This window comes from Neoarius graeffei, chromosome 14, assembly GCF_027579695.1.
Source record: "Neoarius graeffei isolate fNeoGra1 chromosome 14, fNeoGra1.pri, whole genome shotgun sequence".
NCBI classification, from domain to species: Eukaryota; Metazoa; Chordata; class Actinopteri; order Siluriformes; family Ariidae; genus Neoarius; species Neoarius graeffei.
Window position 1 is genome coordinate 37,969,460 of NC_083582.1, and position 16,004 is coordinate 37,985,463.

At 43.9% G+C, this 16,004-nt stretch overlaps 1 protein-coding gene across 1 annotated transcript in view; it reads left to right on the forward strand.

Moving 5' to 3' along the window:
- reep3b (receptor accessory protein 3b) overlaps positions 1–16,004 on the forward strand; it is a 69,700-nt gene that overhangs the window by 25,036 nt on the left and 28,660 nt on the right. The window contains exon 2 of the mRNA XM_060939598.1: positions 12,148–12,220. Within this exon, the coding sequence (XP_060795581.1) occupies positions 12,148–12,220 (73 nt within the window). The remainder of the gene's footprint in view (positions 1–12,147; positions 12,221–16,004) is intronic.

Genomic DNA, 16,004 nt, shown 5'->3' on the forward strand with positions numbered 1-16,004 from the left:
ATGACTCGTCCAGCGGAGGAGGATGATGTTCGTAGAGTTCTTTTACAGTTGAAAACTTATAAAATGAACTTATTGTCTTACAATCTTCCGTGTGGTCGCAACCGATCACGGTAATCGAGAACACTTCGTTGGCCGCCATGATGCCTAGCGTTGTGTACAACACAAGCCGGAGTTTCCCGGAAAGAGGTCATGACGTCAGATTGAGGCCGTGAGAAATCAATGAGTGTTTCTTGTCCGATATATGCGTTTTAGAATTAGTCACTTGTCAGATCGACAAAATTATGCAAATCGTAATGCAGATTTTTTTTTTTTCCCAAAATTTATTGTTGGTCGGCGAAAATACTTTTTTTTTTTTAAAACATCTAACAAAAAAGTCTAGGGTCGGGGCATTTTTTTAAACAGTCGGTCGGGTAACCGGAAACAATCAATTATTTTTTCTTGGCCTGAGCAGTGTAGCAGAAGCGTTTGCCCAGTCATTAAGATCATGAGGTCACCGAGAGCGCAAGGGTGGTAGGGATGGCATTACTGCCTCTCTTCTGTCAGGCAGAGCCACACCAACCAGTAGGTGTCTGGGAGTTCAAGTATGCGGAAGAGGGTTAATGGCACAAGTGTGTTCAGGTGCCCTGTGACCTCAGTGAGCGATTTTTAGTGTTGGCCACACGGTCCGCAACCGAATAAAACGAGCACGGACCGGGAAGCAATCTCCTCGATCGGTTTGCGTGTCCGATTGTTTCAAATAATAAGTGGAGCAAAGGTTATTGTCTTACTGAATCATGGTCATGTTTAATCACATCACCGCCTTATTTTCATTCCGCGCATGGACTCCCACCCCACGCGCACACACCGAGGCGGGTACCCGATCATAGAGCCTTATTATTTTCAATCTATGAATTGATTTAGCATGTCGTCATTCTGATTTTGGTAGGAAATCATCTGCTCCGTCTATGTTCATGACAGTTTTTGCATGATGTCTCTAGAGAGGTCTGGATTCATATTGCCATCATCCAAAAAGCACTCAAGCTTTCCTGACAAGCAGAAACATGAATCTGAGGCAGAAAGAGAATGGGGTTTGTCTCCGTGATCAGCTAGATCAGAGGTTATTATCCATTCCATAGCAAGTCAAATGATAACGGACCCAAAAACTGTCTTATGTTAATATCAAACCAGGCTTTCATCTAAACCGGGGAACAGGGGCGCTGTGCCCTCTTACCGAAATGCCAGTTGAACCCCAAGTCACACTTGGGCCATGCACTTGTATGCTACTGCACAACATGCAGTCTTTCTCAAAACGATCTTTTCTCTGTGAAAACGTCCCAGCAACACCACGTGACAATGTGTCTGATCATCAAATACGTTATAATTACTCCAAAAATATTCCAATCATAGTAGATACACCGCCAGACGGTGCAAAAACGATCCGAGTTGGCGTTTTCCAGACTGAGGCGCCATGTTGTTTAGTTGTTTACTTGTCACGGCTGCTCTCGCGAGATTTGACATGGTTTACATACAAGGTCAGCTGACTTGTAGAGCGAGATTTCTCGAGACTGAATGACCTTTCACCCACCGGCGCGGGAGCTTTTGACAGAAGTAGTTTGCGAGTTTTTGTTGACACTTGGGCATTTAAAGATGTCATCCCGCGGCACGAAACGGAAGAAAGCCAAAGACTGTCCAGGGCAGATGATGATTACTTCTTTCTTTTTCAATGTTGACAGACAATTTGTTAGAATTTCCCTCTCAGATAGCCTCAGAATGTCCCATTGTAGCCTCAGTTTTTCAAAGGCTTCGCACGGTGGAGGGGGGGACCCCCCTCTCCGCTTCACTCCCTCGCCATGGTGAGCGCCCTCGTATTAAATTTTTCTAGAAAAAACCCTGCAAACAACACCCAAGTCCCCATATAGACCTCTTGCAGTCACGTGACCGAATCCCGGCTGGAATGTAAACAGCCGCCATCTTGTCGGTCAGCAACACAGCTGAATATAATTGACGGACTACACGGCTCATTTTTCTAATGAACAGATAACTAGATATACGTCTAAAATAAACGACCTACAGATTAGTGACCCTTATCGATTACCGGACGTAGTTTTCATGACCGTGTCAGTGGATATTGAACTGCCAGGGGTGGAATACCCAGATGTGTATAATTACCTCATTAACTTTCCTTCGCTGTTCAGTGGTGAAGCACTGCGTGCTTATAAATCTCTGGACAGTTATCTTTACAGAAATTCAGGATTTGTCAGCCGCCCTCAGATGTGGCATCTTGTAAACAAGAAAATAACAATCCTCATTGGACGGGTAAGTCACTTAAGTATTGAGTACTAGTACTAATACTAGATATATCAGTAGTATCTAGTATAGCACTGACCAGCCGATTATAGAATAGAATAAGGTAATTCCAGCTGTAATTCCAAATCGTCCGTCTTGTCTACCATGGATCTGACGTTGGAGAGGTAGAGGCTTGGCAGTGGAGGTTTGAGTGGCTGTTTTCTGAGCTTAGTCAACAGGCCGGCTCTGCAGCCTCGCTTTTGCTTCCTCTCCCAACGCCGCCTCCTTCGCCTGTCAGACCCGATAACAATTCACGGAGACCCCGCTGGTCTCGCTATCTCGTCCGGAATGTTGCGCAGGTGATGGAAATCGCTACAAACAGTCATTTTCTGCTGGAAACCCATGTCCAGTAAGTCCATACGGTTGTAGTGGATATTGAAGTCCGGTACAGACGAACAACACGCAGAAATACACACAAACATAAACATGCACAGGTAGGGAGAGCTTGTAGCTGCAGCATCCCCATCATGCGCCGCCATATCCACTATTATGGTTGAATATTTTATATTATCAGTTAGATCAAGTATCAGTAGTCTATCACTATTGGTGTATATATGGTATACCTGATAGCAGGAATCCATTTTGCACGCCGGTCAGGGTCCTGTGGCAGCCTACTGTCAAGTGTATGTGAGCATCATGGGTTTCCCGCACTTGAAAGGGAAGGACTCGGACACAGGATTCCACTCGTCTTATGTTTTATTGATTTTCAGTGGAGTTGACGTTGTAGTAGAATTGTATATAGTTGGGTTTTCCAGAAGAAAAGGTAGAAGTAGAAGGCGGTAATATGTCGTTTGACCGACAAGATGACGTCTGTTTACAATCTGGATCGGCTGTGACGTCACATGCAAGTGGTCTATATCCATATATGGTTTCCTAGTTAAGTGTGCATCCAGTGACGTGCACCGTGCCGTTATCTAAAGGCTGCAGTGAACACCATGAAGCACATGCACCACCACACCCGTTACTGTTAGAATCTGGGAATGTTACAAGCCGGGTAGCATCTCATCACATTCATACAAACGTGTACATAAAATTCTTGGGTTTCACGTGACCTCACATCCACTTCATTAGTTATTCAAAACTTTAGCTGGTGGTCTACCAAAGCTCAGTTGACAAAGCGTTTGTACGGAGAAGGTGCATTGCTCGCATGAAAAATGCCTTACGCTTGTGTTTGAAGTTGTTCAACTCGATCAAACTGTGAAACTAAGTTTCTTCAGGATTCTCCTTCAACTAATAAAATAAAGGGTGAACGAACACAGGATTTCACAAAAAGACGTAGAGAAAGGTGGCTTTTGAACCTCTCACTGAAATCGAAGGGAGCCGAGTTGAAGCACACTCGAGTTTACAGTGATCGCTTGGTGAAAGGTTTGTATCCCTCTCAGCTCTGGTGTTAATGCTTTTCTTGCTGTGTGTCGTTATTTTACAGGTTTTTTTTTTTTAAGTCACGAAGTGGGGCGGCACGGTGGTGTAGTGGTTAGCGCTGTCGCCTCACAGCAAGAAGGTCCGGGTTCGAGCCCCGTGGCCGGCGAGGGCCTTTCTGTGTGGAGTTTGCATGTTCTCCCCGTGTCCGCGTGGGTTTCCTCCGGGTGCTCCGGTTTCCCCCACAGTCCAAAGACATGCAGGTTAGGTTAACTGGTGACTCTAAATTGAGCGTAGGTGTGAATGTGAGTGTGAATGGTTGTCTGTGTCTATGTGTCAGCCCTGTGATGACCTGGCGACTTGTCCAGGGTGTACCCCGCCTTTCGCCCGTAGTCAGCTGGGATAGGCTCCAGCTTGCCTGCGACCCTGTAGGACAGGATAAAGCGGCTAGAGATAATGAGATGAGTCACGAAGCGCCAAAGTCCCCAGCTGTTGTTTTGTCTACTCCTTACCAAGTCTATATGCATGAAGGTCGCAACAAAATTCTTCCCCAGCCGTGATCACTTCTCCGTCTTGTTTAACTAAGCTCCAGGTCTTTAAAGGGGTTTCTGATGATCTTTGTGAATGATTTAGCTGAGAGATAAGAGCCAACACAAGTGAGAGTCAAGTCAACTGTTTGTTTACACTTCAACTTGCAGTGCTTCGTAGTAAAGATGCAAACGAAAAGCTTTTTTTTTTTTTTTTTTTAAATATCCTTACACGGGCAAAAACGATCCAGGATTCATTCGGTAGCGACCTGATAGCGAGGTCCTTTACCCAGCCACATACAAAAAAGTCATAAGCCTCCATACTCTTCCACGCTTTCATGTGTTTTGCGGTGTAGAAGGACGTCTGCAACACCAGATAGTTCGAGATGTCGGGGAACTCGACTGAAGGGTCGTTTTTGAGATCGTATGACAAATCCTTCTTTCCCAGACTGTACGGGTCGATTCCATTGCACATAGCAATCTTCTGAATAGATCTAAAGCCGGCAGTGGCTTCTAGATTACGAGCATACTCACTCTAAGGGGCTCTGCATGCTCTTGCGACAAGGCTTTCGCAGATAGCTTTTCGCAGACAGTTGTAATTTATTGTTGAGCGGGGAGTGATAGGCGTGCGCGATGTTGTTCACTGCCACAACGCAAGGGGTTGCGAAGTCGGGAAATCGCTAGGAGTAGTTGGTGGGTGTGGTTAGTGGAGTGTTTATCCTCCGGTTACTTATAATGACTAGAACTGGAGTCGTATAGATGTATGTACTTCCTCGATCAACCGCTCTTCGTGCTGCTCCATCTTCGCTCGTGTTTTTAAAAATGGCGGTCGTGAAAACAAACCAAACCAGGAAAGTAGGGAAGCGGAAGTGCGTGTACAGCGGATGTAGAGTGGACCAATCGGAGCCCTCTTGTCTGCGACGCTGTCTGCGGTGGTCACAATTTTTGGGAGGTGCGCGCAGAGCGTCTGCGAAGGGGGGTGCTTCGCAGACGCCATCTGCGAGGACTGGGTTGTCAGCATAAATTGGCCTCAAGTTATCGCTAGTTGTTTGCACGACGGCAGCCGTTTTGGTTTGCTAGACCACCAGCTGTTTTAGCAGAAGTGAAATCGCTAAGAAAAGTCACATGACTGAAACCCAAGACTACCCATGGCACACTCATGCACTTTTCTACAACAGAGGGAAAATTTAAACAGTTATGGCCAGAATAAGTAACCTAAAATGAGACATCATGCATGGAAAAATATTTAACATTTTTAACATAACCATGAAAATGATTGATCGATCATCTGTCGGGGCAGAGAGCAGCTAGTTACTGTCAGGACCAGCTGCTTTTCAGACACTCAGATGGACCCTGTGTGACACAGCTGGAGCAGCAGTTTGAAAAGATATGTTGGTGAGGTTTGTGTATCTCAGAGGAAACGTGCTAGCTTTGAGCCTCAGTGGGTAAAACGTTGCCAATGGGGTAAAGCCCTGGCTGGCAGTGTAAGTGGCACCTGACTAGCATTATGCACTCCTTAGACTCAAAGGACTCACGTTCTTGTTGCTACGGTAACGCTGTCTCTAAACGCTCTTTACACATGTATGCTTTTGGTCCGAATCCTGTAACAAGCATGTAAAGAGAGGGCAGGATCTGCAACCGGAATGACTTCATTCAGAGAAGTGAAAATCTTTTCCGACTGGCGAGCGTACTGCTTGTTGCGCTGTCTTTTTTTTTTTTTCTCCTCTTCCCCTGTAGGAAGTGAACGAGAATGAAATCAAGTCCAAACGTGTCATTGTGTAACTGTGAGATGACCAAATCCTTGGGTGGCAAAGTGTTGTTCAAACCTCCCTTTGTTCAGATGCCATGCAGGTGGAATACGTTCTCGATGAAGTCGATGGTCAAATGAGTGAGGGGGAGAGATACCTGGTTCCCGGAGCTAACATGTTAAAGCAAGAAGCGGTTCCACAAACATTAAAATTGCAGGTTGGAAGTGAGTGAGAGAGAGAGAGAGAGAGAGAGAGAGAGGGAGAACACGCACTGGAAGCCAAGCACCATTCCTGGAACCCTGCAGCTCTGTTTCTATAGCAACAGCAAAATAAACCGCTGCCAAGGTGGATCTGTGGCTGTGGGCCATGAGAGAGAAGACGGGCGGGGGACGCCCCCCCCCCCCCCCCCCCCCCCCCCCCCCCCATATGCATCTGAGCTCGGTACATTCGCTCCAGCAAGTGCCACGAGGTCTCCCAGGCAGTTTGGAAAACATTTATTTCGTAACGTGTATTCAAAGCTTCTCAAGTCCTGTTTTGCGATTTCATCATGAGCTTTCTCGAGCCAACTTCAACAGCATGAAGAAGCCGTTTCTTCAGGAACACGAGCACGTATTCGTGTTCATCGTTCATTACGCTCATTTTTAGATAATGTTTTTAGCTTGCAGTATTTTAATTGGGATTGGAGTACAGGGGTTTTCTTACACACCAGAATTAATGCACATGGGCCAGCGAGGTTCATGAGGTCCTTTTGCATCTAATTACGGTTATTTTATAAATAACTGACAGGGCAGTGTTTTTAGATCGTGCTGATGTGCCAGGTATATTTCTGGTAGTGGTGTTGCTGAGTAGGGTATTAGGCAGAAAAAGAAATTTACCAGTCAAAAATAATATTTTATATAATCCTGATAAGCGCCGCAGGTGCGAAGACGAGCGCCGCAGGCGCGAAGTCCCTCTAGGGGGGTCTGGGGGCATGCCCCCCCAGAAAATTTTTGAAATTTAGACTTCATTTCCTGCATTCTAGGACATTTTCAGGGTGAAATGGCGTGTAATTTTTGATCAGAAATATTGCATATTTTTACTTTGTATTTTTTTCAGTTTCACTCCTGAATGTATCAGATGTATGTATGGTGTTTGATTTGGTAACAAAAGTGAAAAGAAAATAAACAACAATGAATTGTATATAATCTTTTGATCTAGTTACAGTATTTAATAAAAAAAAAAACCCAACAGTATTCTATTTTACCATACCCCAATGAACCCCCCTTGTTAATCAATGTATCACACATACCTTTTCTGTCTTTTTGTGGAAAAACGAATCAGTTTTTGTCACATTCAATTTGGGGCGTTTGTTGGGATTCATCTTGATCCAGAAGAGTGAGTCAGCAAAAAAAAATGCGGTTCTCCCGCCAAGAAAGAGGAAACTACAACGCAGGGTGTTTGGCAATTTTCGACCAATCAGAATTCGCGATTTATTCAGTCCGCATGTTACAAGATTCAGTGCGGGCCAAAATGGCGGAAACGATGAAATATTCTGATTTTTCATTTCAAGTTTTCAGTATTTTTCGTATTAAACTGTGTTTCTTACGATTTGTAAATGATGGCGGAACCACACACGGACTGGCCATCGGGAGTAGCGGGAGTTTTCCCAGTGGGCCGGTGGTTCAGTGTGGGCCAGCGGAGAAAAAAAAAAAAAGACAGTTGCGCGCTGGCCTTTAATATGATAAGCAATGTTAACAGTTTCTTTAACAAACTGTTAACATTGCTTATCATATTAAAGGCCAGCGCGCAACTGTAATAAGCAATGTTAACAGTTTGTTAAAGAAACTGTTAACATTGCTTATCATATTAAAGGCCAGCGCGCAACTGTTTTTTTTTTTTTTTTTTTTCTCCGCCGGCCCACGCTGAACCACCAGCCCACCGGGAAAACTCCCGCTACTCCCGATGGCCAGTCCGTGTGTGGGCGGAACATAACTGGATTTATCGGATGACATGTGGGAGTATTCATGTGCGAAAATTTTCGGCATTATCGTCCGTTTCAGTATCCGTCTGTGTGTATACTTGCCCGTTGAAATCGGCAATTGCCCGTCAAATTTACGGGTGGACGGGTCTCTGCCTAATACCTTATTGCTGAGTCAAGCGCGCACACTCTGCGTCTTCCGAGTTTAGCAGTTTAACATCGAGCCACTGTAGGCAGGACATGACTACCACCTTGCTTTACTCAAATCAACCACATTCTGAAAGTTAAAAAAAAATGGTGGGGGGGCTACGCTACTCAAAATCCGTTTGAAGAATATTACACTTGAGGCGCTGTAAAAAATAAATAAAAATTAAAAAAAAAAAATTCTAAGGGCGCTATCATTAGGCAGGGGATGTCTAGGCTTGATTCCTAGCTAAAGTGAACAGAGTGTCGACTTTTTTTTTTCTCTGTGTTCCAGGCTTTTATTCATCTGTCAGCACTACATTGATTAGTGCTCCCGGTCCCAAACACCTCGTCTCTTTCATCATCTGCACCTCGATTCGATCCGTTATGATTACCGCTCACCCCTGTGTTTCACTCCCTTCATTTCTTTCTTTTCAGGCCAATGTTTTACACCCGTGCCAAGGAAAAAGCAAGTTTATACTGTTGTGTGTGTGTGTGTGTGTGTGTGTGTGTGTGTGTCGTGACTGCAAATAAAGTTCCAGCGAAAGCAAAGAAGGAAGAAAAATCACGTTTTAAAGATTTCAGTCCCACCTCGACGTTTATAACTTTTTTTTTTTTTTAAATCTACTTCTGGAAAAGCATCACTGCCAAATTGTAAAGATTTAACTTTTTGCAACAGGAAATGAGTTCTTCTTTTGATTAAACCCTTCAGCGTGTTAAAGCTCGATGCGCTGTCATCGGTTATGGAGTGTTAGCGCACACTTCTCTGGTTTGAGATCAGTGTCGTGGACATTTTGGCCATCAGGGTCTGATTACAAACTGAATTATTACAGCTTGTGTCCATTTGCCATGCCGTCTCCATAGCGATCAAACGCCTCGATTAGAGCGTGTGGAAATCCAACTTGCCTCGTAAGGCTGTAAGGATTGCCCAATGTGCTGCTCTGCGTTTTTCTCCTTCGCTGTAGCTTGTAGCATTTGCACCATGACTGCGATTCTTTCTATCATCCGTGTGTTTTACGGTTTTTAACGGTATTTTAATATACACCAGGAAGTTTATGTAGCATGAGAATATGAAATAATAGGTTTATGCTGTAATCACCAACAGAGATTTCTCTATCGGGCCATCAGTAATAATTAACATTTCCTGTCCAGCTGTTGCTCGATCCTTTTTAGAAAAAAAAAAATAAATGGTTTGCGGGTGCAGCAGGGGAAACTGCGTATGGAATGATAAATTTCCTTAGCATCATTTAGCAATTAAGTGGGAGGGTGGGGCAGAGGGGCTGCTTTCTCTGGTAGGTTCCACCGCGCGTTATTCCGCAGGCTCGGCTGCAAATTTGGCAGAGTGGAACGCAATAAATGAGACTCAGCTGAGAATTGCAGCGTCCAGATTGAAAGGCTGGCTCCAGGTCCATCTGCTCTCTGATCAGCGGAACCCACACCACACTGACATGTTGGGCGTTTTACGTGATTTATCCCGTGTCTTTTTGTTTCTGGTTGAGAGCACAGTGTGCGTGTTTTGGCTGCTGCTTCTCACCAGAGCTTTTTTTTATTTTTCTCCCCCCCCTTTTGTTTTTCTTTTTGTGATTTGTATGATTTGATGTTTGTTCTTTTGTTTGAATGTTTTGTCCGCCGCGTAGCTCGAGACCCGGTTTTGGGTGTCGGTTCTCTTCAGGTCTTGGTCCGCTGTGGGTGATGCCTGTGCTCCTCGCTATGGGTTGCAGTGAGCTCGGTGCTCTTTTTAACATCGGGGGTTGTTTAGAGCCCTGTGCGGCGGCGCTTCTGTGTTTGGAGCGCTGTTCAGAGTGATGCTGCCCGGTGGCATTGTGGTGGCTGTGCAGGCGGTGTGAGATATACCTTCGTGCATCTTTTGGTGGAATTGTGGTCAGCTATGCTGCTGGAATTACATTCTGACCCCCTTTTGGTGGACTTTTTGGTAATTGTAAAGCAACCTTGGGTGAGAGAGAGCAGAGGTGGACAGCAACGAAGTACATTTTACTTGAGTACTGTACTTAAGTACACTGAGTAAGTGGTTTTTTTTTTTTTTTTAAACTTTGACTAAGTTCACTACATTTGAAAGGCAAATATCGTACTTTTCACTCCACTACATTTCTATCAAGGTCCTCGTGACTCGTTACTATGAAGCAGCTTTGAAAGTGGATGGGTCGTCCCCCCCCCCCCCAAAAAGGTGATTTGGTTTTTTCGCAGGTGACACTTTGACAGCCTATCAGTAATCACTAGGATCACGTCCATAGACTGTATAAAATCAAGTTCAGTGATTTCTCAGCAGCGTTATTTGAATACGATCAGCTGATGGCAGAATGGAAGGAGGCGGTTCTTCTGGGGAATGCACGCACACACACATGGCTTTACCTAGAACTCATGTTTCAGTTTTCTGAAAGGAATAAAGTTTCGTTTCATTTTAAATGTTTGCTTTGTTTGCCGAAAACGAACCACATCACGGCCTACAAAAACACCGTCCAACCTGCGGAAGCATATTGACGTATGTAAACGTTTTATTCCAAGAGAAAACTTGCAATGAAGTTGTCTGTGCTTTTAGAGCTAGCGATAACCTTGCAAACTTAGCTATGCAGTCTGGTTAGTCAAATGACTTTCTGTGGATTTGCCCACCAAGTTGCCGTAGCCTTGTCCACGGCTAGCGTTAACACACAGCTAGTTAACTTGGACACCGTTAGTTAGCATGTAAAAACGGAGTTACGGGAACATGAATAACGTTAACTTATCTGAAGTCCTTTCAGAAATATGTTTTGGCATAACCTTGCCAACTAAATGGAATGTAGAACTCTTTCTTTTCTAGTAGCGTTAGCTACCCAATATGATTTTCAAGTTTGAAAAGTTTGCTAGCATGTCAAGTGGGGTTTCACTGACTAGCTAGCTTAATGTTAAACCACCATGATGGCACAGCATGCGTTCGTTTTGTGAATTCACATTTCTGTTTTTGGTAACGCCATTTTTTTTTTTTTTTTTAAAGCGTTGTGGTAATAATACAATGATGCGTTGACTGTACTTTTAATACTAAAGTATTTTTAAAAGCAAATACTTCAGTACTTAAGTAAAAAATGTGACTGGACAACTTTCACTTATATCGGAGTAACGTTTGACCAGTGGGATCTGTACTTTGACTGAAGTAATGAAGTTGGGTAGCCTGGGCCCGCCCATCCTATGCATGACGCAACACGAGGGCCTGTTGCGAGCTTAGTCTGGCCAGGCAAGCTATCTACAGCTCTTCTAAGCTCCCGAAAAATCGGGAACCAGTCAACTTTGAGCATCTCCAACGGCCCTGGGTAGAGGCGTGTTCAAGGCACTGACGTAGTAGAACTGCGACCAGAAGCCATAGATTGTTTACAGAATCTATGCCGGAAGCGCTTCATTCACGAATGATGTATTGAAAGCATTCAACGGGAAGTTCTCATTGAAAACGGAGCAAAGAGCAGCCCTGGAGGTATTTATTGAAAGGAAGGACGTTTTCGCCTTGCTTCCGACCGGCTTCGGTAAGAGTTTAATAATAGGATGTCTATGGTTTAATCTACCAGTTAGCCCCGTCGCATCACATATGTCAGAGGAAAGAGTGATGTGATTGGTTTAAGCTTCGTCACAGCCTTTTCTGGCTTCGACCAGTAGCAAACGGAGGCATTTCAGGGAGGCGGGTCAACCACGTGCTTTGGGAAACGGTTGGGCTTAATATCTTGGCCAGACCAATAGCTCGGAGAGCTTTGAAGTCGCGTTAGCCAGACGAAGTTGGGTACTTAATCCACCTCTGTGAGAGAGGTGCTATGTAAGTTTTATTATTGGTTTGTGGGTTGTTTTCTGGGTTTTTCTCTCTTGCTCACTCCCCCAGTGTGTGATTTATAGGTTTTGAGCGATGAAGTGGAACTTGTTTATCTTGTGAACACAGTCAGTAGGAGGAAATTAAGTGGGTGGCTCTCAATAGCACAGGACTTGGAGTGGCTGGCTGGAAGGATCACTTGTACTTCTGACAGGTGATTCGTCATGCAAAGAAACTAATACTCCTTTCTTTTTTTCTTCACAGGCTGCTGTTTGGAACCCTGTATCCAGCATACTACTCTTACAAAGCAGTGAAAACCAAAAACGTAAAAGAATATGTAAGTAAATTCCTCATCGAGGTGGTGTGTACGGCTGAAAGTACACTCCTTAAACTCTCTTGCTCTGGTCAGGCCCACAATACGCAGCATGTTTGTTCACTTCCTGTATAATCAGTTCTGAGTTGAATATCTCACACACACTGGAAGAGAAACACATCAAGATTCAGTTCAAACCAACACGATATGGCCAAATGTTTGTAGACACGTGACCACACCCATGTTGGAAGCGCACAGCTGGAGAGAATGTTTTTTGTTTCCTTTCACTGAAACCACAGGGTACGAACTTGTTCCGGTCCGACAACGCACCTGTGCACAAAGCGGTGCCCCATGAAGACGTGGTTTGCCAAGGTTTGATCAGACAAACTCGAGTGACCTGCACAGAGCCTACTGAACACGTTTGAGATGAGCTGTAAGGCCAACTGAACATCAGAGCCTGACCTCACCAACGCTCTTGTGGCTGAATGAGCACGTGTTCCCGTAGCCATGCCCCAAAATCTAGTGGGAAGCTCGATAAGCACAATATGATCAGGTGTCCACATACTTTTGGCCATAGTGTATATGAAAACGCCCTACGGTGACCTCTAACTCTGTGGATGCTTGTTTTGTGCCAGCGTTTACATGAGAAGCATGATGTTCTAGCCGGCGGTGTTTTTATGCAAGGGCGGCTACCCTGCAGGCCAGGATCAGATTGACGTTGAGGCGCCGTGCTGAAGGTTTGCGTCAGGAGCCTTTGGCGTGCTTCATACCAGCAAACCGAATGGTGCTGCGCAGGAACACAACCAGACAACGGCAGCGTTTTTAGAAAACGGTGCACACACACACACACACACACACACACACGGACAAGCTGAATTTAACTGAAGCAGTCGGACTCTGGGTTCCTGTGTTTAGATTTTTCTCTCTGGGTGAGCTTATGTTTTAGTGCACATGTGTTAAACTTGAAATAATGCGCGTTTTGTATTTTTTGGCTCGCGTTTGGATGTGGTCGTTGGTATGCAAGTCCGCTGATTTTAAGCAAACAAGCATGAGTAAATGGCGCTCATGCAAACATTCTCTCACACAGCCTTTTTGAGCTAATTCTCAGTTCATATTTAAAAAAAAAATATTGCAAACTGAACTTTATATGTAACTTGTGGTTTAAATCTTAATGTTGTGGCTTACTGTGCGTTTTTTATTTGTTTAATATGCAGAACACGTATAAAACGGCACCAATGAATATTACATTTACTGTTCAGCAAAGCACTGACTATGGTGTCATTAAATTATTTTATACATATTAGTGTGTGCGCACACAAATATGTATGGCTTTGTTTGTAACAGGTGGTTTACTCATGGTTAAAGTGAATTTAATGTCCCTAAACCACTTTTTTTTTTCTTTTCCCCTTCTCCCCTATGATACAAAAAAATCCCCAATCATTATGTTGATTTGACCATGTGTTTTTCAAACCATAGCTGATCCGAAAGGCCATAAATTGATGGAAAATCAATAAGATCAGCCGATTTTCATGGAATTTGCTGAGACTGATTCGGAAGATCCCAAAAGGGTGTGTGATGTCACATGTGTAGCAGATCCAGATATCGTGTGATGTCACATGTGTAGCAGATCCAGATATCAGTTTCGTTCCCGTGCGCAGCAGCGGTTAGACCAGTCTTGATATGGAATCACGTGTTGGAGAGCATTCTGATAGTGATTGGGATTCTTATACGTCGGATGAAAGGGCAGATGATTATCAAGGATATTCCAGAGTAAACGGTTATCTTTTCGAGACGAGAAAGAGATGCCAGTTCACAACAGTCCCGCTCACCGCCGATAGCGCACCACCAGCCAGAGAGAATTGGAAACACGGATCGGTAAGGTATTAGGCAGAGACCCGTCCACCCGTAAATTTGACGGGCAATTGCCGATTTCAACGGGCAAGTATACACACAGACGGATACTGAAACGGACGATAATGCCGAAAATTTTCGCACATGAATACTCCCACATGTCATCCGATAAATCCAGTTATGTTCCGCCCACACACGGACTGGCCATCGGGAGTAGCGGGAGTTTTCCCGGTGGGCTGGTGGTTCAGCGTGGGCCGGCGGAGAAAAAAAAAAAAAAAAAAAACAGTTGCACGCTGGCCTTTAATATGATAAGCAATGTTAACAGTTTCTTTAACAAACTGTTAACATTGCTTATTACAGTTGCGCGCTGGCCTTTAATATGATAAGCAATGTTAACAGTTTCTTTAACAAACTGTTAACATTGCTTATCATATTAAAGGCCAGTGCGCAACTGTAATAAGCAATGTTAACAGTTTGTTAAAGAAACTGTTAACATTGCTTATCATATTAAAGGCCAGCGCGCAACTGTTTTTTTTTTTTTTCTCCGCTGGCCCACACTGAACCACCGGCCCACTGGGAAAACTCCCGCTACTCCCGATGGCCAGTCCGTGTGTGGTTCCGCCATCATTTACAAATCGTAAGAAACACAGTTTAATACGAAAAATACTGAAAACTTGAAATGAAAAATCAGAATATTTCATCGTTTCCGCCATTTTGGCCCGCACTGAATCTTGTAACATGCGGACTGAATAAATCGCGAATTCTGATTGGTCGAAAATTGCCAAACACCCTGCGTTGTAGTTTCCTCTTTCTTGGCGGGAGAACCGCATTTTTTTTTGCTGACTCACTCTTCTGGATCAAGATGAATCCCAACAAACGCCCCAAATTGAATGTGACAAAAACTGATTCGTTTTTCCACAAAGACAGAAAAGGTATGTGTGATACATTGATTAACAAGGGGGGTTCATTGGGGTATGGTAAAATAGAATACTGTTGGTTTTTTTTTTTTATTAAATACTGTAACTAGATCAAAAGATTATATACAATTCATTGTTGTTTATTTTCTTTTCACTTTTGTTACCAAATCAAACACCATACATACATCTGATACATTCAGGAGTGAAACTGAAAAAAATACAAAGTAAAAATATGCAATATTTCTGATCAAAAATTACACGCCATTTCACCCTGAAAATGTCCTAGAATGCAGGAAATGAAGTCTAAATTTCAAAAATTTTCTGGGGGGGCATGCCCCCAGACCCCCCTAGAGGGACTTCGCGCCTGCGGCGCTCGTCTTCACACCTGCGGCGCTTATCAGGATTATATAAAATATTATTTTTGACTGGTAAATTTCTTTTTCTGCCTAATACCCTACGGATCGGTTTGTGGATTTTTATTCTAAGCTGGCCACTGTAGAATATAGGGAAAATACTTACGTGTACCTCAATAAATGCAGAAATATAATCTGTAAAACATACACTTATTCAGTGTAATTATTGAAAGAAAATACGAAGTGGGCGATAATGGGAGAGTCGACAAACTGATCAAATGTCATTTTATTAAATCGGTATGTTTCTTTTTTGCTCCAGTAATTCCCATGGGGTCGTTCTGGTGGTGGTGGACACTTGATGAATCCGATTTATTCTTAGTAGGCGACACGAAATCTGCCTGCGTTTGCACAAACTTCACCCAGTGTCACTTTAGATTAGTGTAGTTTCTTGGAAATTCATGAACTGAATGTCCTGTTGTGTATGAATTTGAACATCCAAACGCAACTCGTTGCGAGTCAGATGAACAGAAATGACCCAGATTATCGGGGTTTCACGCCTGACGTCATGCGAGATTAGCCGTGAGACGAGGCTGCTTTTTCTGGGACCCAGAAGCCACGATTTATCAGTGGTGTTGTGCTTTATAACAAAATTTAATAATTCCTCCCCACACTTTTAATGATTCATTT